At 62.1% G+C, this 25945-nt stretch overlaps 1 protein-coding gene across 4 annotated transcripts; it reads left to right on the top strand.

Annotated features, from left to right (window-relative positions):
- Positions 1 to 802: 802 nt before the first annotated feature.
- SH2D3C (SH2 domain containing 3C) lies at positions 803 to 25860 on the top strand. 4 transcript variants are annotated; one of them, XM_072883416.1, is made up of 12 exons: positions 803 to 857; positions 2956 to 3607; positions 8254 to 8293; positions 18833 to 18961; positions 19253 to 19701; positions 21498 to 21622; positions 22000 to 22577; positions 22803 to 22918; positions 23111 to 23282; positions 24020 to 24131; positions 24817 to 25020; positions 25167 to 25860. In XM_072883416.1, exons 1-12 carry the CDS (start codon positions 818 to 820, stop codon positions 25340 to 25342), a joined length of 2793 nt encoding a protein of 930 aa, XP_072739517.1. In that variant the 5' UTR covers positions 803 to 817; the 3' UTR covers positions 25343 to 25860. The 4 variants fall into 4 exon arrangements, with proteins under 4 accessions (XP_072739517.1, XP_072739516.1, XP_072739518.1 ...); XM_072883415.1 differs by having other exon boundaries at positions 24814 to 25020; XM_072883417.1 differs by lacking the exons at positions 803 to 857; positions 2956 to 3607 and adding an exon at positions 4642 to 4768 and having other exon boundaries at positions 24814 to 25020.
- Positions 25861 to 25945: the final 85 nt, after the last annotated feature.

The raw sequence follows: 25945 nt of genomic DNA, 5'->3' as shown, positions 1-25945 counted from the left end.
TTTAATGGCATTTCTGCTCCCTGGCTTTACGCCGCGGCTGCACCTGGGGACTGTGGCGAGGAGACCCCATGGCTGGGGCAGGAGGACACCAGGGCCCAGTGACAGGGGGACCCCGAGTTCCTGCCCCACCGGCAGAAACGTGCCCAGCTGGGGACACCATTCCCCTGGCAATGCCCACGTTCGGGTGCAGAACGGCTTGGTTTGGGGTTGTTTGAAACTGGTCCCCAAGAGCAGGAATGGAGATGGCTGCCGGTGTCCCGGCCACAGCAACTGCGAGGTGCTCCCCAGGAACAGGGGACGGCAGGGACAGCGGCTCTCTGCCGGGCCCAGGCCACCTCGTCCTGTGTGGAAACACTCCTGTGGTGCACCCCAAGGTCCCCCGGCACGAGAGAAGAGCTGGCGGCGGGGGGCTCCTGCTGGCAGTGATGCCATCTTGCTGTCACCCCACGGGGCCTGATGCGGGCAGGGGCTGAGCCCCAAACGTGCATGGCGGACCCTCGGCTGCAGGACTTCTCCATAGGGCTGGCACCCAGGGTTTTTTGGGTGTCCGCATCTGCCAGGCATCCCCAAACCAGGGCCCCAGAGGTGGCCCCTGAGCTGCCAGGCGGGTGCGAGCAGACACGGGGACTGCGAGGACAGCAGGGACAGTGGGAGGGCGGGCAGGGACAGGAGCAGATGACAGCACTGGGGAGGAAACGCCCAGCGAGCAATGAGCGACTGCAGGGAGGGGGGGCAGGAAGGGAGGAGCAGGCAGGGAAGGGCTTCACACTTATAAACTTGTCCCTCTCGGTTCCCGCGGCCTCTGACCGGCGCGGCCATGGCCGAGGGCCAGAAACGAGGTGGCTTCAAGAAGTTCAGTAAGTGGCCTTGGGACAGGGCGGGTGGGTGATGGGGTGCTCACCTAGACAGCCTGGCAGGGAGGGGGGGGATGCATGAGAGTGAGCGTGAGTGTGAGCGTGAGTGTGAGTGTGTGCTCACACGCTCCCCGGGTCACTACTGCCTGGGGACGTTTGGAGCCGAGATGGGCTCTGGTCTCGTTAGGAAGCTCATTGGGGCGAGGGGCTTTGGGGGTTTCCATCCCCACAGCTGGGGGTGAGCCCGGGTGCTGTTGGCTCAGGAGCTGGGACTGGGACCAGTCTGCTGCAGCCCACCCCTGCACTGGGTGCCGGGATGCACCCAGGGGGACGCACAAGGGGGTTTGGGGATCTTCACTCCCCAAATCACATCCTTCAGGGTGCACGGCTGGAGGTGCAAGCTGGTGCCAGGGGCTGGGGGTGGCCAGGCCACCCACCCCAGGGTGCTCCCACAGCACAGGGACTGGGGTGACACGGAGAAGCCAGGGTGGGAGCCTGGGAGCGGATTCCTGCCGGCTTCTCTCGGAGGAAGCTCTCGGTACCCACCGGGAGCGAGCTCTGCTCTTTCTCACAGACCTCGGGTTTCCCCCAGAGCCCCGGAGGCAGCTGCAGCAGCCTTCACCCCGCTTCCCAGCGCTGGGCTGCGCAGGACCCGGCCTTTGCTGCTGCTCTCTGCATTCCTGCCGTGATGCCGGCGCCGGAGGGGGGCTGGTCCCTCCGCTCCCCTGGGACCGCTCCACTGGCAAAACCCATGGCCCTGTCACAGCTGGGATTTTCCTTTGTGGCGGAGAGCAGGGAGATGGGGAAAGTCCCAGCCCTCGCCTTTCCCACCCGGCTGGCAGTAGAGGATGCTCAGACCCTGAGGGGATGTATAAACCCAAAGCAGTTTTGCCTTTAATATGTCCAGGCCATAAGGTTTCTGCCATGCAGAAGGGCTTTTGGGCTGCTGCGGCCCCTTGCATGGCCCTTTGCCCCGGCTGGGTGCGGGGATGCCCTGTAGAGCCCATGGATGGTGGCAGGAGGTGGGGGTCCAACCGCCGTGTGGCCCCCGGACGCCCGGTTCCTCACATAGCACCGCTGCAGCGTGCCGCTTCCTGCCTTGGCAAACTCATCGAACCCGGAGGGGAAGAGGCTTTGCAGAGCCCTGCTGCAGTGTCAACATTGCAAAACCCCCGGAGGCACCCAGAGCACCAGGGCTCTGGCAGTGAAACGTCGCCCTGCAGAGCTGCGACCGCAGCCCATTTCGCCCTGCGTGCCACCATCTTCGTGCCGGCAGCGGCACCGGCCTGGGGTTACACCGCAGCGGCACGCAGAGCTGAGCTAGGGCCGAAGTGTGAAATGCAAAGCCGCCCGCCGGGGTTATAAATACTTCTCCGGTGAACGCTTTGCTCTCAGTGCTTGCAGGTGGCAGCTGGGAGCTGCAGGGAGGCTGCGCCGGGCTGAGCACTCGGCTGAGGAAGTGGGGACGTTATCTCCTGCCCGCGGCCAGGGCTGCTGCACGAGCACCGCTGGGCCCCGCACTGATGGTTGGTTTCTGCTCCACCGCGCTGGCGACGGATGTGCACACGTGGGCACGTCACACGTGGCCGGGACCCCCATCCCCTGGGGAGATGTGGCACGTCCCCCAGTCTGGTCCGAAGGCTGCCCTGAGGCTACAGGGATGGGCACAGCCACCAGCCCTGCCCAGAGTTCATGGGGGGAATCAGGGAGGTGGAGAGCGGGAGGAAGAGATTTGAAATAATTTCTGTCATTGCCTGCTCACTGGGGTGAGTGTTTCTTTCCCCACCCCTACAACTGCAGTGGGGAAACGCAGCCGCTAGATTTGCCAGGGCACCAGGGGACATTTTCTTCACCAAGAGACCAGGACAAACCTCCCAGGGTCCCTGCAGAGATGCCCTGAGAAGCATCACATACACCCCAGGCCACAGGGACATCATGCCAGGCTGGGACTGGAGATGCGCGGTGTAACGGTGCTGGCACCAGGTTGCACCAGGGTGCAGTGCCCTGTGCCCACCCCAACCCCGGACCAGGAGCCCTGGGACCCCCCCCCCATGCTGTGCCAGCAGTAACCCCACACCCATCTGTCCTCTCTCCTTGCCAGAGTTTTTCAAGTTCAAAGGCTTCGGGAGCCTGAGCAGCATCCCCCGCTCCTTCACCATCCGGCGCGTGCCCGTGGCCCCCAGCTGTCCTGAGAGCCTGGGGCTGGGTCTCCCTCCTCCCCACGGCTTCCTGGAGAAGCCCTTCGATGGCACGCAGGATGATCTCAACACCATGCCCAAGAGCCCCGGCCCCTACGCCCGGTCGTCGGACATGTACAGCCACATGGGCACCATGCCCAGGCTGAACCTGGGCAAGGCAGGGAAGAGCCTGGGCAAAGCCAAGAGTAGTCAGAGCTGCCGGGAGAAAGGGACCCCCAGTGACAAAACCCCCTGGACAGCCCCGCTCCCCAACCCCGAGTCCCCCGAGATGTCCAGCACCCCTGATCCAGGCACGGACTCACCCTCAGCCGCTGGGCAAGCAGAACAGGAGGAGGAAAAGGCTCAGCCCGTGGTCACCCTGGGGGCAGCGATGGCCAGGACAGACCAGGAGCCTGCAGGGAACGTCTCCTGCCCCAGGACAGAGGCACCGAGCTCCAGCCTGGCCCTGAACCCCAGTCAAACCCCGAGCCCCGACATGGCAGCGGGAGCAGAGACCACCGACAGGCATCTGCCGGAAAAGGGGCAAGAGCATCCCAGCGAGAGCTCCCCAGACAGGTACGGCGCCATTGGGTTTGCTCTGCTTTCTGCTGGGACCCCCTTTCTGCCCTCCCAGGGCAAGGGGAGGGGGCTGGGACACAGCAGGGTCCCTGCGGTGCCCCCTCCGCGCCCACAGTGCCAGCGGGATGCACCTGGCCGGTGGGACGGCACGGCCGGAGGGCTCCGTACCGTGGCCAGGTCAGCGGCTCCATGGGAGCGAGGTTTCCTGTGGGATTTCTGCTCCCTCCCGTTTCCGGATGGGGTGGAAACATCTTGTGGCCCCGCTCAGCCCCAGCGTCCCTTTGTCCTGCCGACGGCTCCGTTCCAGTGCCGGGACGCACTGCGGAGAGCTCAGACCTGCACTGTCCCGGCCCCCTCCACCTCTCACTCTCCTCTTTTCCATCCCCTCCATTCTCCTCCCCCTCTCCGAGCAGCACTGCCTCTCTCAAGGCACAGGGGCAATCCCTGAAACCAGCTGCCCCATCTCCATTTCCATCACCTGCCAGTAAACCCCCCACTCTGGGCACAACCCCCCCATTCTGGGCACAACCCCCCCTCCAGGCACAAACCCCACCCTCCGGGGGAATCTGGGGGCTCAGTCCTTTCAGATGAGGGTTGGATTTTTTGGAGGGTTTTGACCTCAGAATCAACCAGAGGGGTTTTTAACCCGCTGCCCATCACCTGGGCATCTGGGCACAACTCATAGGACTGGGGGCATGGGCGGAGGCACCAGCTCCAAATTTCTCCCCAAAACAAGGTCCCATCGTACCACCCCTTCCCTGGCCCGACTCTCCTCTCTCCACACTCGGGTGGCCCCTGATGCCCCTGTTCCCCCCGCACCGCCCCGGGGCCGGGGGCTCCTCGACCCAGTGCTGAGCGTTCGGGACATCCGGGTGGCCCCAGGAGTAGGGTGAGGAGGAGGAATTCATGCTGGCGGTGGGAGCTGGGCTGTGCCGGCCACACATTCCTGCCGGCCGCGAAGGGAGGGCCGGAGGAGGGCTGGGACGGGAAGGAGGAGGGTCCGCCACCGCCTTGCGCGCCCCAAAGTCCCAACGCTCAGTGCAAGGCGGGAGAGCGCCTGGGAGAGCTTCTCCCCGTCCTGGAGCAGAGGTGCTCACTGAACCGCACAGGGCCGATGACAGCAGTGGGCAGGCGGTTTCCCACCCTGGGACAGGACAGGTAAGGGGTCCCGGTCCCCCGGCCACCCCTCGCACCCCAGCACGGCGGAGGGGACGGGGAAGGAGAGGCTGGGAAGGGGTTTTGCTTGGGGCGGGCACAAAGCCTCGACGCAGATGCTGCCGGAGCCGCTGCTCGGCCGCTGAGGCCCCCGGCCCATGACGGCATTTGCTCATGGAAAGAGCAAGCGCATCGGCTGCGGCTGCCGAAACCGCAGTCAGACCCGGCGCCAGGGCAGAGTGGCTCAGGGGCTGCAGCCAGCTTGGGGGGCCAGAGGCTTGGGGGCTCAGGGGGCCGGTGGCACTGCCACCTCCTCCGGTGAGCACAAAGCCCCAGCAGTGGCAGAGGATCCCCACGGAGGGTGCGCAGGGCTCGCTCAGACCCTCTGTCCCCCAGAAATGACTTAGGTCCCAGGCCAGCACAGCTGGGAGCCAAGCAGCAGGGGAACGTGCGTGTCACCTGGATGTCTTGGCTCTGGGGAGTGGGGACTTGGGTCCCCAAAAATCAAGGGCCAAATGCTCTTTTGCATTACCTGGGGCTGTCCTGGTGATGGGCATAGCCGCGCTGTTTGCCAGGGAAACTGAGGCATGAGAGTGACCAGAGCAGGACTTGGCATCAGGGGCATTTCTGCCCCTCCGCGCTCTACTTGGAGCCCCTGCCGCAGCCCCCTGCTTGGGGAGCAGCCATCTGCCGGAGCCATCCCCATGGCCCGGCCCTGCTGTGGGGCGGGCGGGCGGAAGCGGGACCGGGACAGTGCCGCGCCCCAGCCCTTCCTCCTGCGTAGGCACATCCCTGGGGACGGGGACAGTCCGTTCCCACCAGGCCATGGCAGCGGCCAGGGCCGGCTGCCCAGCACGGGGCAACGCCCATGCAGGGGGACTGAAAGCAGCATGGGGGGGCAATGAGCATGGCCCTGGGGCACGTTTTCACTTGCCCCCCCCCAGAGCATCCCCGGTGAGGACAGACTCCGAGGCAGAATGGGCTGTGGATGCCCACGGACAGGAGGGCTTTCCCAGGGATGCTCCCTGCAGGATCAGGCCCTCGAGGCAGGGAATTTCGCTGCCATGGGACAGAGAACAGCACCCAGCCCATGGAGCTGCTCGGAGTGGGCAGTGGCTGTGACTCCACCAGTGACACGGTGACTAACGGGAGGTGACCTGCAGGCAGGTCATAGAGCGGATGTGACTCGACTTCCCTCTGCGCATGGCCGTGCATGAGGCACGGGAAATGCCGCTTCCCGCGGGGTCCAGGCAGGGCACTGCCCGCAGCAACCCCTCTGGCAGCACTGCCCCCCAAAACCTCGAAGGAGGCAGCTCTGCAGAGGGGGAAACTGAGGCACGAGGTGCCCAAACTTGGTTCCCCTGGGACGCAGCCTGCACCAGTGTCTGAAGACGAGCAGAGCCTGGGCTGCAAACTGGGGCTGGACCCACACGATCACCCTGGACTGTTCCCAGCAGCCAGCCCAGAGCTTGGCACATTTGCAAGTCACTGCGATGCCTTCCCGAGCTCAAAAAGGAGCAGCCACCCCACCGAAACCCCACTCCCTGGTGCCATCGCGGTAACACCGGGTCCCAGCGGCTCAGCCACGGCCGCGCTCCAAAGGCAGCCCTGGAATTTCTCCCAGGCACTCGGCTGCCCCCAAAAATGCCGTTTCCTCCAGGAATGCGCAGAACCAGGGGGGCTGCGGTGCCCAGCCTCCCCCCGGCCCCAGCTGCTGCCCTTCCCCAGCACAGGGGCCTCCCCTGCCCAGGCCCTCGCAGCGTCTCCCAGCTGCTCCCATGCTCCCGATTTCCTGCCCGGAGGCCCCCCGTCCTCCTGCCGGTTTTTCTCACGGCTCTCGCAGCACCAGGCAGCTCTCTGCGGCCGTGTGAAAGGCAAACAGGCTGGAGAGGCAGCGCTGGGGCAGGCAGGCAGCCCGCAGCTGCCCGGGGGAGTCTGTGTCCATCTCCCCTCCCAAATGCTCCTCTAGTTTTTTCACCCCCAAAAAGTGTGGGCTTGATTTCCAGCCCTTTTTCCCCTTCCAAGCGGGACAGCGGGGGATGTGATTTCAGCAGCATGGGCTTGGAGAAGAGGAGTGGGGGTTGCCCGCTGCAGGGCTGGACACCCCGAGGGGCTCGTGCTGACCCCGGCAGGACGCACTGTGATGCCACGGGGGTTGTCCAGTGGGGCAATGTCTGGCAGCGATCGCCTCTGCCGTCCCCGCTTCCCTTTGGGCGACTGATTTCTGAGCCACCAGACACCATCGCCAACCTGGAGGGAGCCCACAGAGGAGGAATTTGGCTGCCCAGGGATGCCACTGGTGCGGCTCCCAGGAGGGGCTTGCGTGCAGGACCCCCAGCAGCTCCCTGCACGAGGTGGGCTCCAGCCATGGCTGCCGGCACTAGGTGGAGCGAGGTGGCTCCTGGCAGGGAAGGGACATCCCGGGACTGTGACGCCCTCGGATTTGGTTATTTCTTAGTTGCAGCTGCCTGCCCTTGTGCTAGCAGCCTGCCGTCCCAGGGCCCTTGCTGCCGCCCCGTGCTCCGGCAGGCAACCTCGGCAAGCAGTGGGATGTCTGTGCTGAAGCTTGGCGCTGGGGAGGCAACAGGTACTGGGTTCTGGTTAAAGAAGTCTGGATTTTATATTTTATTCTGAAAGGCGAGACCTCAGGGTAGCACATCCCAGCTCAGGCTGTTACAGCCCCTCTCCTTTTGAGCTCACTGTTGTTCCTCTTGGACTCATCCATACAGACACACACCTCGACCTACAAGAGCACAAAAAGCAGTAGCAGCATTGCTACATGCTCAGGAAAGAGCAGGGGCCATCTGTGTCCCCCATGAAATGATGGCAAAGAAGCTGCCGGATCCGCTGCATCTCAGGGTTGTTGGATTGGTTGTCAGTAGGGCTAAGAGTGAACATGTCACCAAGGAGAATGGGAGTTTTTATTGTCTGTATGCTGGGAGGGCAAACATTGCAGTATCAGCCAGGAGGTCGCAGTTCATCCCTGGCTTCAGTGGGAGTTTGGTTTCTGTGGGGTTGCACGAGGCCGTAGAAAAACAGTCAAAAACGCTTGTCTGGGCGGCACGTCCCAACAGCTGCCTACTGGGAACGCAGCTCTGTCAGGGAACAGGGCACAGGGCTCCCCACCTCAGCATGCACCCCCTAGCACTGTGACCCGCAGGGACCCCAGCCTGGCCGCTGGGTCTCCCTGTCTCAGCTCACACGGTCCCAAGCCGATTTGGGGAGAGATCCTCTAAAAAGGCCTCATTCTTCCCTGATCGCATTAGGGAGGCTAAGCCCTGCGCCGAGAGTGGGCACGGAGCGGGCAGGAACAGTACTGGGGCCCTGGGAACCTCTCCCAAAACTGTGGCCATGCTCTCGGCCCCATGGCAAGGCAAGGGGCACAGACCCCTTGCTGTGCCACCGGCTGTGCCACCACCACCTTTGACCTGACTGTCACGACTTACTGCCCTTTACTTACGTATTTTTATTTCTCCCCTTCCTTCTAGCCACCACGATGGCCTGGAGTCTGGCAGTGAATACGTGAAGGTAAGACGCTGAGTGCGATCGCAGCCCGCCCCGGCCGGGTGCCAGCAGTGGAGGGGGGATGGTGGCCCAGGGGCTGGCCTGGTCCTACGCCAGCGGGGTGCTCAGCTCTGCACCCCCCGACCCACCACCTCCTCCGGGCTCTCTCTTTGGCCCTAGAAGAAATTCCCTGCCAGAAACAGTGAGGCGGGGGGAGCCAGAGGAGACACAAACCCTACGTGGTCCTCCTGATGCTGCTCCCAGAGGAGCTGCCTGCGTTTCATGCTCTCCATCACTTGCGAATGCCGCAGACACGGGAGCAGCCTCCTCCCTCCGCCCCCACGTAAAGAAACGGAAGGGTTTGCGCCACTTTCGTGGCTGTCACATGAAAGTTGGTGTAAATCTCTCCAAATCTCTTGCTTATCCTCCAGCAAACTATTAACATTCCTGAGGACTCTTCATGTCTGGCCAGAAATTCATTAGCGAGGCGCCTGGCTCCGGAGGAGAGCGGGCCCTTTTGCAGGAGGCTGCTGGCACGATGGGAGCCAGGCAGGCGCAGAGGAACGGTGGCAGGGATGCTGTGTGGTTTGGGGATGGAGCACTGAAAACCTGCCCGGGTGGTCGCTGCCATGCGATGGCCTTTGGGGAGTTTGTTTGAGGAGGGCTGGAGCCTCCTGAGTCTGATTGCCCGATGGGGATGTAATGCCGCTGGGCAAACGTGGTTGTTGAGAAGTGACTGGAGGTGCCCGGCTTGGGCGGTGTAATTAGTACAGAGCCCTGAACCTTCATCTTTTGGACTTGGGGCTCTCGATGGCGGCTGTAGCCAGACACAGAAACGTGGGAACCCCCTGTGGTGGCACCAACCGGCAGGCGCAGGAGAGAGCTGGCTGGACCCTGAGCTCATCTGCTCCTCCTAACGGGGGTCACCCCCTCGGGGTCCATCCCTGGGGCTAACGAGGACCCCCCCATGCTGGGTCTGGCAACCGGCACCTCTGGGCAGCGGGGTCGGATACGGCTTTTTGACCTGTAGCAGAGCAGTCCCCAGGGTGGGATGTCCCTCCTCTCCTCTTCCTTTAGCCGTGTGGGACTGGCAGAGCGGGACCTCACAGTGCTGGAAGCGGGACATGTCTGGAGCAACGAGGCTCCGATGGGAGCATCGAGGCTCCGACTGGGCGTTGCAGAGTAGAGCCCTGGCGTGGGGCACCTCGGGATGCGCCAGAAAGGTCCTGCAAGTCCTGCGAGGGCGAGGAGGTGGTGAGGGGCTGGATGGTTTGGGGTGTTTTCCCTTGCACTGTCAGTGTGTGCACCCAGAGACGGGTGCATTTTATGGCTCGGGAGTTAATAGACTGAAACAACACAGGTGTGGAGCAATGGGTACGGCTTTGCCTTTGGGATCGAGTTCTTTTTGGTGAGCCAGGAGAATTCCCTACTCTCCGGGCAGATCCCAGACCTGAGCTATCTGGCCTTTATTTCTCACCTGTCCCCATGGTGTCCAGACATGCCCCGTGGGCTGTGATTTATTCACCGCTTCCCTTTGGTCACGGAAGCAACGGATGGCTGCAGTGACAGCAGCTATTTTAGTCAAATAAGTAATTATCTGGAGTGTGAGTGACCGGGATGATGGGGCACTCCGGCTGATTGCAGGCGCCGTGCCTGGCTGGGAGCCCGTGCGTTCAGCTCCAGGGCCTGCGGGATTCAGGGTGGGAAGCTGGCTGCTGTGCCTGGGATCCCTTGGGAGCAAGGGGGGGGACAGGGCTGGGACCCGCCACCAGAATAGGTCCTCGTTTTGCGGCTTGAAGGGAAACAAGCAGAGGGGAAACACCACTGCAGGGGCGAGCGGAGGAAAGACAGGAAGAAAAGAGCCGGTGAGAGAGTCAGGAGGAGGGAGAAGACACGCTGCAAAGCCCTCGTGAGCAAAGGCTCACAGGCAGGTCTGTGTCCAAATGTGCACCAAGGAGCTGCCAAACAGCCCTTGAGCTTCAGCCACAAACCGGCCAGGGCCAGCTCTCTCATCACCAAGCCTGCTGTGATTCGAGGTGCAACCAGGAGCTAGGGAGGGTCGGAAAGGCAGGATCAATAAGCACTTGGTAATTAACATGCTTTAATAATAGCCTAAGGGTTGGTGTTTCCAAGATGCCTGGGGGATCCACGCACCCGGCTCCGTTCGCTAACACCCCAGCCAGCCTAGCTTTGGCCCTCGTGCAGGTGAAGGAGCTGCAGAACAGCGTTACCCTTCGGGAAAGCAGCAGCCGGTAAAGCTGTCGTGCGTCCCCGCAAGAGCTCAGTCGGAGGTTTTCAGCTTCCCCCTGCAGAGGGGCAGCACGGGCACAGCCGGGGGGTATCACCCCGCAGCGTCCCATGAGGCTTCCGCTCGCTCCCTCTGTGAGAGCCTCGGAGGGAAACCACGGAGCCCGTTGCGGGGGAGAAGCCTTGGCAGGAGGATGATTCACTGTCGGATCCTTTCAGAGCAGCGTCTCCCTGCACGCTGCCATCTGGTCTGTCCCTCGGCCCCGTGCTAGAGGAGAGGAGGAGAGCCCATGCTCCCTGCCCATCCCGGTGGGGCTGCGGGCACCCATGAGATCCGTGAGCACCCACCGCCCCACGTTCCCTGCCCGCAGGCTGCGTGCTGCCCCTCTTCCTCCCACGCCTCAGCCCTGTCCTGCTACAAACCCGCGCTGCTCTCCCGTCTCCTTTCTCCCTGCAAAACCAGGGGCAGAGCGTGGCCCGGCGAGCGCCTCCGAGCTCTCTTTGTTCTGCGTGGAGGAGCCGCTCGGGGGACCTGTATCTCATCAGCCCTGGCTGCTGCCTCCCTGCCTGGGGATGCGAGGGGCTCGTTTGAATTAATTAGCGGGGAGGCTGCAGGGTTTTGTGGTTGGAGGCGGCAGGAATACCTCTCCGAGCTCACGGCATCCCCTTGGGCAGGGGTGTACCGGGAGGCATGGGGGTCTTTGGGCCAGGACACGCTTGGCGGATGGGAGCATAAAGCCCCCCCGTTACCAAAGCATGGCCAAATCCAGGCCGTGCCGGTGCGGGACAGACCTGGAGGGAGACCAGCTGGGTGCGGGCAAGCAGGTGCAGAGTTCACTGCTGGGTGCTGGGGGAGCCCCTGCCCGTCCCCGTGCACAGGGCAGGGCGTCGGCAGCAGGTTCAGGCAGGGATTTTGGTTTTTTTTCTCGAGTCAGGGCTGGAGCAATGCTTTGAGTCATCAATGCTGCCTCACACATCCCGTACGTGAAACCGTGGCCTTAATTAAACCAAAGCGGAGCCTTAATTAAATGCAACTCAGAGACGGCCTACGCGGGAAGCAGGCAGCCGGCTCCCCGCCGCGTGAGGCGGGCACCGGTGTGTCCCCCCAGAAAGGCGTCACCAGGATGGGGGTGAAGGAAGACGGGGTGGGCGAGGGGGGACAAGGCTGTCCCTGGCCCATGTGCGTCACTGGGGAGAGCAGGTGGATTTGGGATGGGGAGAGAAGGGGTGCTGCAGACACTCAGGGGTGCCTGATCCCCTCAGAGGAGCCAGTTTCTCTCAGGGCACAGGCAGCCGGGGTTGCTGGGTCCCCTCAGGAGTGCCTGATCCCCTCAGGGATGCTGGTTCCCCTCGGAGGAGCTGGGTCCCCTCAGAGGAACCCGTTCCCCTCAGGGTGCAGGCAGCCGGGGTGCCGGTTCCCTTCAGGGGTGCCGGGTCCCCTCGGGGTGCCGGGTCCCCTCAGGGTGCAGGCAGCCGGGGTGCCGGGTCCCCTCAGGAGTGCCTGATCCCCTCAGGGCTGCCGGGTCCCCTCGGAGGAGCCGGTTCTCCTCAGGGGTGCCGGGTCCCCTCAGGGCGCAGGCAGCCGAGGTGCTGGTTCCCCTCAGAGGAGCCGGTTCCCCTCAGGGTTGCCGGTTCCCTTCGCGCCGCGGGAGCGCCGGGGGTGCCGGTTCCCCCGGGCTCCGCGGTGGCGGGGCGGGCGGCCCCCGGGGCGGGCCGGGGCGGGCCGGGGCGGAGCTGCCGCACCGGCACCGCCCCCCGCTGCCGACAAGGGATGAGGTAATCGGGGAAGCGGCTGAAATTGAAGCCCGGCGGCGGCAGCGGCGGCGGTGCAGCCCGGGCCGGGCCGGGCCGGGCCGGGGCAGCCCCGGCCGGGCGCGCCGCGCCATGACGGAGCGGTGCAGCCTGTGGAGCGCCCTGTCGGCGGCCGCCTGCTGCTTCTACCGCGGCTCCTTCATGCAGGTCCAGGTGAGCGGGGGCGGCGGGGGGACCCGGGGCCGGCCTGGCTGCCCCGCGCTCGGCGCGGAGACCCCGCGGGTGCCGCCGGGCAGCGGCTCCGTGCGCCCGCACGCGTGGGGAAGGCGGCGGGAGTACAGTGGGAGGGGGAGCGCCGGGGGCACGGGCCCACCGCCGGCCCCGCACCCGCTGCGAGGCGGCTCCGGCCCCCGGGCTGCGGCGGCGGAGAGCGGGTGCGAGGGGGCGGCCTCCCCGGGGAGCCCCGCTGCCCCCAGCGCGGAGCTGGCAAGGCTGGGTGCGGGCAGCGTGCCTGGCTGCGTCCGTCAAGGAGGTAGCTCCTGTGAGATGAGCCAAGCACCGTGTCGCGGGGTGCAGCTCAGCCCCCTCCGCAGCCAGGGCCACAGAGCCCGAGGCACCACAGAGCCCGAGGCACCACAGAGCCCGAGGCACCGGATCCCCCCAGACCAGCACTTCTGACAGACAGCACAAGTCTCCGAAGGGAGCCCTCGCCTGCAGCAGACCTCACACAGGGGAGCATTTAGCACCCCCCAAAACATGGCATGTGCTGGGAGCATCACTGCACACGGAGGGGAGACCGAGCCCAGATGAATGCACAGCTCCTTGGCCTGGGTCTCCGCGCGTGTGCTGCACCGCACAGGTCTGACTGGTGGGAGAAAGCTGGGATCCATCTGTCACCTGTCCTGTGGCACTTCCAGCACCGCCACTGTCTGGGCACGAGTCTAGGTGTCCTATTTTTGGACTCTGGTATTTGCACAGGAGGGGCACAGTGCTAGGAATTGGTTCCCTCATTTACCGACTTAGAGAGCAAAGGTGTTTAGGATTGCAAGAGCCAAGCAGGCTCTGGTCTGAAGCAAGAGCTGTAGCATACTGCAAGTTAGAAGGGAGCCGGCAGCCAAGAGAGCTGGCAGTCTTATTCAGTACTCCTGCTGAGTGAGGTAGGTGCCGAGCTTTAGAGATTATGCTGGGTAAGACGGAGCCCAGAAGCAGCATTTCAAGTCTTGTCACGACTGCAGCTGATCTCAGTGCAAAGCCAGGGATTTTGATTGCTAGTGGGGGTGAAGATGGAAAAGCAGAAGAGCTTCTTCTGGTCGTCCAGAGGCTGCTGAGCAACACAGGGGGACGTGCCCTAGCGCAGCAGCCCTTGGGCTGCACAATGCAGGGGGTGATGGGGTGCTTTCAGCGAGCTGCTGCCAGAACAAGGGAGAGACAGGTGAGCATCTGGCTCTCACGCAGGGATGCAAGAAGGGATGGAGGGCGCTCCATCCTGACCCCAGAAAGAGTTAAAAGTGAAGCCCTAAGTGCTCACCTGGCTCCGCCAGATCTTTCACCATCTATTTGTGTCCAAGCGTGCCCAGCAAACACACACTGAAGTCCCCATGAATGACTGGAGCGCTTCCAGCTGACAGCCGCATCCCTGCTCACCGCCAATGGCAGTGCACCCAGCCTGGGAAGCACTGACATCATTTCTGGCCAATAGCAGCTCCGAAAAGGGATGCAGCAGCAGCCGCTGCCGCCGTCTTGGAGTGAGATAAGTAATATATAGATGGACAGAAATGTGTGTATACACACACACCATCACTGCATTGGAGACCCACTCCCCCAGAGCAGCAGTAGCAGTGCACTTTACCACCCCACCGTGCAACCTGGGGCACTTGTCCCACCTTAGAGCACCCAGATGTTCCCAGCCATCAACCCCAGCTGCACCCCACCCCTGCCAGCCAGACATAATTGCTCCAGAGCTGCCACAAAGGAGCACAAACAAGGGGAGAGGAGACCCTGTGGGTAGCCAGGACCAGTCCTACAAAGGGCTTTGAATGCCAGGACAAAGATCTTGAGTCAAGGTCTGCCTTCAGTGGGGACTAATGGAGATGTAGCATACCCAAGAGATGCCTTCAGTCACCCATGAGGTAGACAGATGGGCTGGTGCCTTCTCAGAGGCCATTTAGATGCCCAGAGTCATTGCAAGACAGGACAGAGGAACAAATGATTTCTTTTCCATATGGATATCAAGACCAGTAGGACAGACTGGCTCACAGCAGGGCATGCAGACTAAGAGCAAGCCCATAACAACTTGAGGGTTGTTTGTGGTGGGATTTTCTCATTGTGGTCACGTGGGATGGACTAACCATTCTCGGGTGGTACGTGGCAGCTGGACTGGTGAGCACAGCAGTCCTGCACTGGGCAGGCATGCAGACCGGTTCTTGGGTTTGCTGTGATACTGGCTGTCTCTCAGCAAGGATGTTTGTTCTGAAATACTTCACTGAGGTAGCCCATTGCCAGGTATGGAGGAAGCAGAGAAGACCCCTCACGTGATTCTGGGTCTTTCCCTATATACCTGCTCCCAATGGCTTGTTACTCCTTTTCCTCCCAGTTCGGCTTCCCAGGCCCTGCAGCTGCTCCAGCAGCCAGAGCAGGGGTAGAAAACTCCAGAAGGGGCTGGGATTTCCCTAGCAAGGGTCCCAGCACAGAGCGGGCAGCACAAGAGCAGGAGGGAGAGCAGATGCGTTCAGTGCCCTGAGGTTAGTCAGATGTTATCGGCAGAGGAGTGGGGTGGGGTGTGAGTACACCTTGCTCTCCAAGCTGACTTCATCCTCAGCTGCGACTCCTCCAGATCTGGGAGGGGAAAGCAGAAAAGCAGATTGCAAATCACTCCTGTTTCATAAGATTACCTTTGCAAGGAGAGAAAGTCAAACACCAGCCTTTGAAGCTCTCCTTACACCAGGCAGAGCGACAGCCACCATTTTACATCTACCACAGCTGTCAGCACCCTCCATGCCCCCAGCTCTTGCCCTTCCACTGCCAGTTCCAGTCCTTGCCCCTCAGCTGGGACTGGAGGTGCTTCCTCACCCAAGAAAGCAGCAGGGAGAGTCAGGGAAGCGGGCAGGGATGGAGAGCCCCTGCAATTGCCTCCTCGTGGGGGCTGCCCCCGTTGCACAGCAGCACCAGAGGACTCCCCAGCCCCAGGACTATGAAACAGCCCATCAGGGCGCTGAACGTGACGGAGGAGCTCTCCTTTCTCCAGCCAAGCCAGCTTGGCTGCTCGTTGGGATTCCTCAAGCAGAGCTTGGCATCGTCTCTGGCAGCTCCTGAGCTGGTTTGTCTGGTGCGGCTGGTTTGGAAAACTGCTCTAATCCCTGTTTCTTCCCGCTTAGCTGGAAGAGGCCTTGGGGCTCTCTGTGCAGGAGGCCAGCACCACGCACTCGAGCTAGGTGCTAGTAGAAGTCAAGGCTTTTCTCCCACTAGTATGCAAGACCTCACATCAGGCCGTACATCTTTTGATGTCCTCTTGGCGCAGCCGAGAGTGCCAAGCAGTGCCCTTTTCAGCGCGGCAGTCAGACATCCGCTTACATGCTCCTGACAGCGCTCGGCTGGCCTGCACCGCCTTGCCATGCCGTGCCTCGCCAGCGCCCGCGCCGCGGCGCCCAGCCAGCTGGCAGCCTGCAAGCCGGTCTCCTCCGAGACACACTACTGAGCGGAGCAGAGGAAAGTCAATCGCTGCTGAAGGGCTCAGGGGCTGGAAAAACCACATCGCTCCACAGCACACGGGTCTTTTGCACCAAGGGCTTGCAGCGAGCCCAGCTCCCACACGGAGAGGGGAGCACCCAGGTGATTTTGGCAGCAACTAGTGCATGTTGGAAGAGCGTGAGAGACTCACAACAAGGGCCAGTCCCCAGAGTCACATCACACCAAGGAAAAGGGCTCCCCACGATCAGTCTCCTGCTGCCTGCCTGGCTATTGTAGCCACACAGTCGCTCCAAGCAGTGGCTTTTTGATGGCCATGCAAATCAGATGGGATCTCATTGCCCAGCCGAGGAGCCGAAGGGACAGTGCCCTCCACATGGCTGGAGAAGGTGGCTCGCAGCACCCTCTGCTCGCAACTGGCCTCCTTCCCCCACACGCAAGATGCAAAACCTCCCTCGCTTCTCCCAAGCCTCCTGTTCTCTCCTCCTAGCTTAGCACCTGGCTTCTGGCATGGATGCCAGCCGGCTGCTGCCCAAATCCTGGCTTGGAGACACCAGGCACTGCTCAGCTGGGTTTGTGTTTGTTATCCTGCGCATTTGCATGGGGAGGATTTGGGGGAAAACCCAGATGTACAATGCTGAGCAAGAACAGGCGCTAATCCCCGCTCCAGGGGTGGTGGTGGTGGGGCACCAGCTCCAAACTGCTCCCGGCTCAGCTCTGACGGCTTTAGCCTGCACAGACAGGAGAGGCTCCTAGGGGGTCCCTCCCTGCCCCACAGTTTGGGGTGAGCCGTGCCGCAGGGAGGGTGCCGCAGGCAAGGGTCCCCCACCGCCACTCGGCCGAGCCAGGTCTGCTCAGTGGCAGCGGATGGGTTGTCATGGAAACGGCATCTGCTCGGCCTTGGCCCCCCGGGAGGCAGCCGGACCTCGGCAGCATCCGCCGGCTACCATTTATTTTTAATAGGGTTCAGTGGCACCGGGTGGCTTTGTCTCCATGAGGGCCCCAGAGCAGCAGCGAGTGCTTGGTTCACCACGACCCTTAGGTCAGGAGGAGACAACCCATATGTCTCCTGGTTCAGGTCCCCGTGGCTCCCGTGAGCAGGACCCTCTCATGGGGAGGGTAAACATGGTCGGATGAGCAAGTCTGAGTTCAGTCCGTACTGTTTTCACAGGCTGCTTCCGCTGTCCCAGCACCTTTTGACTCAATAGGAGTTGGGAAGGGAAGAACAGGGGCAGGTCCAGGCTGGTGAGGGCAAGCCCTGGAGAGCACAGTCCATCACACAGGCCCTTCGCAGCCTCCTTCCCCCTCCCCAGGCTGGAGCAGGGTCCCTGGGACAGCATCACTGCCTGGCTTGGCTGATGAATGCAGCTACCACAAGGGATGGAGCATCTGCCCCAGGGAAGGGGGGGACCTGGGACCAGGCTGCTGCTGAGGGACTCGGTGGGGTCCCAGGAGCACCCCAAGAGCAGTGGGTACAAGGCAGGAGCACAGTGATCTACGCTTTCCCTTGCTCACAACTGCTAGAGGAGCAGAGGGAATCGATATGGGACGCAGAGGATGAGGTGCCGGGCAAAGGGGTCAGCTCCAAGGCAGATCCCTGGTGCACTGGCTCCAGCCCCCAATGCTCTGGGGAACCAGCTGCTGCACAAGGCCAGCCATGAGTGCCAGCCTGCTCCTCCAGCAGTGCCAAAGTGGGGTCAGCAGGGTTTCAAGCCCTTGCCTGTCCTCTGAGACACCAGCAGCATCCTGCCCGAACAAGTGCCAAGGAGCTGGGCCAGCCTACGGTGCCTCCTCATGCTGTCACTGCCACCAGCGGTGGAGCCAGGCCACCAAGCCACCTTTGCTCTTGGAAGAGGTGGAACAAGACACCCTGGTAGCCACATTCAAGCTCCCTGGTCCATGGCAGTGGCACACGTCCCCCTTGCAGGACAGCACACATCTGGGATGTGGGGGGAACCCAGGAGTCCTGGCTCGCAGGCCCTGCTCCACCACGCAGCGCTGCCAAGGCACTAGTGTTGGCACCACAGCAGGACTCATCTCGTAGCCGCTGTGCCAACCAGGGGAAACGGCTTTGTGTGGGGAGCACGTGGGAACCCTGAGCCTTGTGCTCACCTCCCCAAACAAGCACTGGCTCCACCATGCCGGCAGCTTGGCATCCTCAGCTGCCCTCTGGGAATGCTGTGGAAGTGGCGGGCAGGGAGCACGTCCAGCTCCAGCCAACAGGAGACATGACGCCATCCCTTATCTCTCAGGGGGATGGGAGGGGGCAAATTGCATCCTCCAGGCTCAGGTGCACCAGTGCCGGTAAAAGCTAATTTCACAGAAGGTTCCCTTTACATTTGTCATTACTATTCATGCCACCATCAGGCTAAACACAGCGAGTTAACTCTTTGGAGGAGGGACTGCAGTGGATGGTTCAAGGAGGAGGAATAATGCCGGTTTCCTCCTGGAAGAGTGCTTCCCACGGTGGTTCAGCCCTGCAGATGTTTGAGAGGGAGCTGGGGCAGGTTTTCTCCTGCCCAACCCCACTTAGCTCTGAGCTGGGGCAGAGGGGCAGCACGCCAGGGGCAGGGTGGTCAAGCATGATGGGGACATGCCACCAGGAGACCCTCCAAGTGCTCCTGGTGGCAGGACCTGACCGTCAACAGGCACATTACCCCACCCGCATCCTTTGCCACAAGCGGCAATCCTCACACAGCTCTGAGTTACCTGTCCCCCAGGGACAGCTCTGCTCCTGGTGGGTAGCATCACCAGTGCCTGTGCCATGGAGGGTCCTGCAGACTTCACATGGGGACCCTGCCAGCCCATCCCAGGGCCAGCCCTTCCCTCCCCAGGCCCTGCACTGCTGCACCAGCTGACGCTCTCTCCTCCCCTGTACAGTTCTCCAAGGAGAAATACATCCTCGACTCGTCACCGGAGAAGCTTCACAAGGAGCTGGAAGAGGAGCTGAAGCTGAGCAGCACCGACCTGCGCAGCCACGCTTGGTACCATGGCCGCATCCCCCGGGAGGTGAGGAGGGGAAGGTGGGTGGCTCTGGGCACCCTTTGCTTGGGCTGCTCAGGGAGAGCACCCTGAGGCCACACAGAACCACCAGCCTGTCCTCCTGGGAAGCCTCTGGGAAAGGGCTTCACTAGCTCTGAGCTGCCTGGTTTTGCCACGAGAAATGCCCTCCTGCGGCTCAGAGCCAGGGGCAAGGGGAACAAGCCAGTGCCCCAAAAACCACCCCAGTGGAGCATCCACCCATGCCCCCTGGGCCATCCAGCATGGCTGTGCCTGAGCCACTGCCCTGTCCCCTGCCAGGTGTCAGAGAGCCTCGTGCAGAGGAATGGCGACTTCCTCATCCGCGACTCGCTCACCAGCCTGGGTGACTACGTGCTGACATGCCGCTGGCGCAATGAGCCCCTCCACTTCAAGATCAACAAGGTGACCGTCAAGTCCAGCGAGGGCCATACCCGCGTCCAGTACCTCTTCGAGCAGGAGAGCTTTGACAACGTGCCTGCCCTCGTCCGCTTCTACGTGGGTAACCGCAAGGCCATCTCCGAGCAGAGCGGAGCCATTGTCTACTGCCCCATCAACCGCACCTTCCCCCTGCGCTACCTGGAAGCCAGCTACGGGCTGGCCAATGGCAAGCATGGGGGACCCCACAGCCCCACCACCCAGAAAGGGGGGCACATCAAGAGGAGGAGCATCACCATGACGGACGGCCTGACAGCAGACAAGATCACCAGGGCTGAGGGGTGCCCAACCAGGTGAGTACACAGTCTCATCCCAGTTGAGCTGGACAGAGGACCAGCCGCTGGGAAAGAGGCAGGGCCATGCTTGGTCCCTGCTCCCTGGGTGCAGGGCAGGGGTTTGGGCTTGGGAATGGAAATTGTCCCCACTCAGGTGCAGAGGGAGACCAGCAAAGGTATGGGGGGAGGAACCGGTACCCAGCTGGAACTGGGGTTTTCTCCCAGGCTGGCTGCCAGCCACACTGAGATACCGCAGCAGACACCCAGCAAGCATCACAGGCCAGAAGCCAGAGAGTGTTTTACAGTCACCTAGTCCAGTATTACCAGCGTGTCAGGGCTTGTCAGAGCCAGGGAGCCAAGCTTTCCCAGGCAGATGCAAGGGGAGAGCCCGTCCCAGCCACTGAGAGAGCATTTGTTGGTTTGGTTTTGAAGGGCCCTCGTAGTTTTAGAGCCCTTTCTGTTCAGCTGGAGCATTTGCAAGGAGTTACCAAATGGAGCTGAAAGCCTGATGGGCAGGAGGAGACTGATGGAGCTGTGCTGATGGGGGTCTGCACAGCCCCCAGATCACAGCCTCCACATGGCTGATCTGCTCATGTTAACCTTGGAGCAGTTGGGCTTCTCTGGAGGTAGAGGAGATTTCCTTCACACAGCTTGCTTTTGGCAGCCCAGAGCCCAGCAGGGAAGGCAGAGCCACACGTACATCCTCACATGCAGCAGCCAAGGGGGGACCCATCTACTTCTGCCTCCCCAGCAGGACACAGCCGGTTATTGAACTAAGCCGCTTTCTCACCACCCCGACCTTCTCAGCCCAAGGGCAGGATGAGAATGCGCCAGCAGAAAACAGGCAACCAACTGTGATGGCAGGGAAAAGGAAAACACTCAGACTTCCAGGAGAGCATATGTGTTTCCAGAAGAAGAGCCCAGATCCATCAGTCTTTCCTCACCACTCACATTTTCCCCAAACCCCTTATCGCTGCTGCTGCTCTCCCATCCTCCTCCCACCACAGAGGCACAGTGCTCAAGACTGAGCACATCATGGCAGCCCAGCCCTCACCCATGGCAGGGAGGGCAGCAAGTTACCTGCCATGCTTCCCTGCAATCCTCCCCACACTCAGCCCACCCCAGACACAGCACCTCTTGCAACACCATTGACTTAGGGTGTTTGCATCAAGCCACAACTGCTGCCCCACAAGCCACAACTGCTGCCCCACCAGCCCAAGACCTCCTTGCTTGCTATGCAGCTCCTTGAGCACATGCAGTGCAGCTCACTGACCCAGGCACCTCACCTCCTCCATCAGGCACCTGCTGGGCTCCAAGTCCAGCTTCCAGGCACTTTCCACCTCTCCTAAGCTTTGCGTTAGAGCAACAGCTAATCTAGCCATCCCAACACAGCTCTCAGGTGTAAACAGAGTAACACATCCAGCATCAGATACCACCTTGCAGCACAACCCTAGAAAACTACCCCCCATGACTTTTTTGTCAGACCCACTTCCCCACAGCACCCTGGAATCATCCCATCCCTCACCACAAAGCAGTACCTTGGTACCAGGACATTCCTCTCCTCCCCAGGACCAAGCTCCCCAGAGGCAGGGCTGGCTCTGCTTTATATAGGTACTGACTCCTTCTGCCTGCAGGGACTGCCTGCTCATTGCTCCAGCTGGGCTTGTTATGGGTTCAGCTCATTATGGGTGGTTATGGAAGGAGGTGATGACCCAAGGGGAGGTGATGGGGCAGCAAACCCTCATCCCAGCCCCTGTGCCCTTGCCCCGGTGCTGTCTGCAGGGACTAACCTGCCCCATCTGCCCCCTCCCCAGCGTGTCCCTGCCCCACCACAGAGACATCATTCGCAACTGTGCCGTCAGCGTGGACCAGATCCAAGACCTGCACTCCCCGATGTCCCCCATCTCTGAGAACCCAGCGTCACCTGCCTACAGCACAGGTAGGCATTGCCCCTCCATCCCACTGGGGACGGTGGGGACGTGGGTCAGGCTGGGCTTGGCATGGGTGTGATGTAGGGACCTGGGGAGGGGGATGGAGCTGGCTGTAAAGACAAGCCCCTGCATCGCTCCCTGCTAGCAAAACCCTGTCCAGCTGTTTGCACGGCAAAGAAAACTGTTCTGATGGAGGGCTTGAGCTGAGGATGGGACCTCAGCCGGTCCTCAGCCGCATTGTCATGCAGCTGTCCGGGGACCAGCTGAGTCCATTTGGGCAGCAGGGCTTTCCCTGAGCTCCACATCCTGGGCTGTTGCATCCATGGTCCCTATTCATGTGTGTATCTCCAGACTCTGATAACAGGGTCTCTCCTGCTCCCTACAGTTACACGGCTAAAGCCGCATGCCTGCCAAACAGCTGGGATTGCCCCGGCTTCTCCGGTCATAAGAAGGTCCAGCGAGCCCCAGCTGTGCCCGGCGAACAACAGCAAACCCCTGCCAGACCCTGCCCACAGCACCCTCTCGACTCCCTGCCATGGGTACGCCCGCGCCTCTCCCTCTCCCTCCGTGAGCAGCTACAGCGACCCGGACACGGGGCATTACTGCCAGCTCCACCCCACCTCGCCCGTCAGCAGAGACCGGCCAGCTCATGACACCAAGCAGCTGCCAACAAAGAGCTACGTGGAGAGGCTAAAGGTGGAGGAAGGACAGAGAGGGACTGTGGAGAACGGCTCTGGGGAAGCAGAGGCAGGGCAGAGGCTGAAAGGAGAGCTGGACTTCATGGGCTTTGTGCCCCCCACCATGGAGACAACCTCCTCCTTCAACCCCGCAGCCTTCCAGTCCCTGCTCATCCCCCCAGAGAACAAGCCCCTGGAGATGGCTGTGCTCAAGAAGGTCAAAGAGCTTTTGGCAGAGGTGGATGTGAAGACGCTGGCCAAACACATCACCAAAGTGGACTGCCTGGTACGGCCGGGGCCAGGTGGGAGGGACGGGCACCACTGCCCTCCGATCGCTCTGGGTTGGCAGGGCATCGGGGCACCCCCGAGCACTGGAGCATCCCTGCTGGGCTCTGCCATGCTGCATCAGCCAGGGCAGGCAGAGGCTGGGCTGGGGTAAGAGGCTGCCCAAGGCCGCTTCAGCCTCTCCTCAATTTACAAAGGTCTAACCAGCTCTCGCCTTTCTTACCAGGTTGCCCGGATATTGGGTGTGACGGTGGAGATGCAGCGGCTCATGGGGGTGAGCTCTGGTATGGAGCTGCTCACCCTGCCCCACGGCCACCAGCTCCGCCTCGACCTGCTGGAACGGTACGGCACGCCACTGCGGAGGCGAGCCCACCGGGCTCCCCCGCACAGCACAGCCCAGCTCCCCTGGGGTGTCCCCAGCTTGGCACAGGGGGGGTCCAATGCACTTCCCGGGGAGGAGCAGCCCCAGTCAAGCCCCGGGAGCATCCCCAGCCCCGCCACGCTGACCTCGCTCTGCGTCTCGCCCCACGGCAGGTTTCACACCATGTCCATCATGATCGCCGTGGACATCCTGGGCTGCACGGGCAGCACGGAGGAGCGGGCGGCCCTGCTCCACAAAACCATCCAGCTGGCCGCCGAGCTGAAGAGCACCATGGGGAACATGTTCAGTTTTGCGGCTGTGATGAACGCCCTGGAAATGACACAGGTACAGGGACACTCCCTTCGTCCTCGTGGCCTGAGCTCAGCCCAAAACACATCCGTCTCCCTGTGTCCTGCGGGCTCTGACACCCGCTGGGGTGGGAGAAGGGGGAAAATGCTCAGGGTAGGGGGCATGGGGCCACATCCGCTGGGGTGTAAGCAGGGAAGGGGATGAGCCATCCCCTCCGCGGAGCAGACGGCCCAGTCCCGCTGGGATCCGATTGTTTTTTGGTGGTTGAGCTTTTTGTTTTGTGCTGGGCTGTGTTCCTGGGAGGAAATGAATCTGCCCTCTACTACAATACAAATCAGTCTCAAGGCTGTGGCAGCAGCGTCTCCGGGCCACACTGCTCCCTTTGGAAGATGAAAGGAGATTAAAATTCAATTTTAAATCGAGCCCAGCTGGGAAGTCTTGCTTCCTGCCTGCACAAAGGAGGTGGAACGGCTGCCCCCTCCCTGCGTCTCATCTTCAAGGCCGCTGCAACGCAGGGAAGCTGCTGTCCTGGGGCACGGGGAGGGGGGAGAAATCCTGAACCCAGCCTCGGTGCCAGGGATGTGCCATCTCTGGCCATGAGTGCTGGTGGAGGAGGCTGTTTTGGGGAGCAGCAGGCACTGCTGTGTGCAAGGCTGGGGTCTATGGCTCTGGGGCCAGGCTGTGCCCCCCTGGGAGCACCCTGCGAGCCCGGAGCTCAGTGCCCTGGGGCTGCGCTGCCCCCAGCACCCTCCATCTGCCCCATCTGCTTTCAGATAGCCCGGCTGGAGCAGACCTGGATGGTGCTGCGGCAGCGGCACACAGAGGGTGCAATCCTCTATGAGAAGAAGCTCAAGCCATTCCTGAAGAGCCTGAACGAAGGAAAAGGTAACAGGAGCAACTCCCCTTCTCTCGCCTGCCCAGTCCTTCCTGCTTCATCTGGGCACGGCCTTGCTGAGGGGAGATGTTTTTGAGAGCTCTGACCCTCTCCCAGCCAGTGCCAGACACTTCCCCTCTGGCTGCTGAACCGCCCCAGCACCCAGCAGGGCCCGTTTGGCCTCAGCTGCCCCTTCCTTCCCAAGGAAGCATTTCATAACTAAATAAAACCAGCAGCTGGGCACAAACACAACTTCACCGAGCCAAATCCTCGCGTTTGCATGGCAGTGCGTGCCAAGCTGAGGGGACAGGGCAGCCAGTCGGGGAAGATGAAAAGCCATGTCTCTCCAACACCCAGCACTCTGGGCTCTGCAAACCTGCTCCCCATCGCAGCCCCGGGAAATGCAGATGCAGCCTGAGCAGGGACAGCGGCGTTCCCGTCCCGGCACAACCAGAAAGCCCGGCTCGGAGGAGCTGGTGTTGAACGAGGCAATGGCCCCAGGCACAGCGATTGCAGAGCCACAGCCGCTGCTGCGCTACAGCTGAGCCTTAAAGCCTCTCCCAGGAGCGTGGTGGCACCCCTGCTTCATGGGGCTGTGTGGCCACGTGAGCGCTCCACGGAGCCGGGGCAGATGGGGAGGGGGACACAGGGGCACAGGGCCACACGGGGTCCTCAGGGTGCCTCTCTCCGCAGAAGGGCCGCCACTGACCAACACCACCTTTCCCCACATCATGCCCCTTGTGACTCTCCTGGAGCGGGATGAGGCTCTCACGGACAGCCCTGAGCCCTGGGAGAGCACCGACAACGGCGTGGAGGTGGTCATGGCCCACCTGGAGGCGGCGCGGATGGTGGCCCACCACGGTGGGCTCTACCACACCAACGCCGAGGTGAAGCTGCAGGGTAAGCGATGGGGAGGGCAGAGCCCTGTTCCCTCTGCCACATTCCCAGTGTGCAGCTGGGTCAGCTCCAGCCCAGCACCGGATGGAGCATCCCACGGGCGCAGGGTCTCCATCCCATCCCAGGGAACTGACTCTCCCTCTCTGCAGGTTTCCAGGGCAGAGCGGAACTGCTGGAGGTCTTCAGCACCGAGTTCCAGCTGCGGCTGCTCTGGGGCAGCCGCGGGGCTGAGAGCAGCCAGGCCGAGCGCTACGAGAAGTTTGACAAGGTCCTCACCGCCTTGTCCCACAAGCTGGAGCCGGCGGTGCGCTTCAGCGAGCTGTAACCCCCCCGGGCGCTGGGAGACCCCCCAGCTCCCAGCCTGCCCCCCCAGCGGCTGTGGGGCAAGAGATAGGGCCAGGCACCTGGCACCAGGAGGAGGAGAGATGGCCCAGAAAGGTGCTGGGGCACGGATCAGCAATTTTGAGACAAAGAGGAGGAAAAGCAGCCACCTCCCATCTACCATCCACCTCCTCGGGACACGACAGGGTCCGCACCACTGCCCCGAGGGATGGGGACAGTGTCTGGGCAGGCCAGCGCTGGTGTCCACCATCCAGCCCCGCCGAGGTCCATGACTACACGGTGCTCCTCACCTCGCCCCTCGGTTTTGTTTCCTCTCCATCTCCATCTGGCCCACGGCTGCTGGATCCCGCCTGTAAATAGGTTTTCACGATCGCTTCTCGATGTACAGACTTGTGAAGGACAGTTCTTGTTGTAAATACGGCTCATTTGTTCCGTCTTGTAAATACGTGTACATATCTCATGAGTCTGGTTCTTACATACAATAAACTTTTATGCTGTTCCTCAAGGGGATCCCCTCTCCCCTGGGTGTCATTTAAACGAGGCCCCGGCCCCCCCCCGGGAGAGCAGAGCCAGGGGGAGGGCTGGT

This window comes from Ciconia boyciana, chromosome 18 (genome assembly GCF_034638445.1).
Source record: "Ciconia boyciana chromosome 18, ASM3463844v1, whole genome shotgun sequence".
Lineage (NCBI taxonomy): Eukaryota > Metazoa > Chordata > Aves > Ciconiiformes > Ciconiidae > Ciconia > Ciconia boyciana.
Note: the sequence above shows the minus strand (reverse complement) of the source record. Positions and strands in the feature narration are given on the sequence as shown.

What these genes read in the sequence shown, in the direction of transcription:
- SH2D3C (XM_072883415.1), top strand. Translation starts at nt 818, where the DNA reads ATGGCCGAGGGCCAGAAACGAGGTGGCTTCAAGAAGTTCA. An exon ending in ATGGCCGCATCCCCCGGGAG is followed by an intron (nt 18,962 to 19,252) that starts GTGAGGAGGGGA and finishes GTCCCCTGCCAG; the next exon opens with GTGTCAGAGAGCCTCGTGCA. An exon ending in GTCACCTGCCTACAGCACAG is followed by an intron (nt 21,623 to 21,999) that starts GTAGGCATTGCC and finishes TGCTCCCTACAG; the next exon opens with TTACACGGCTAAAGCCGCAT.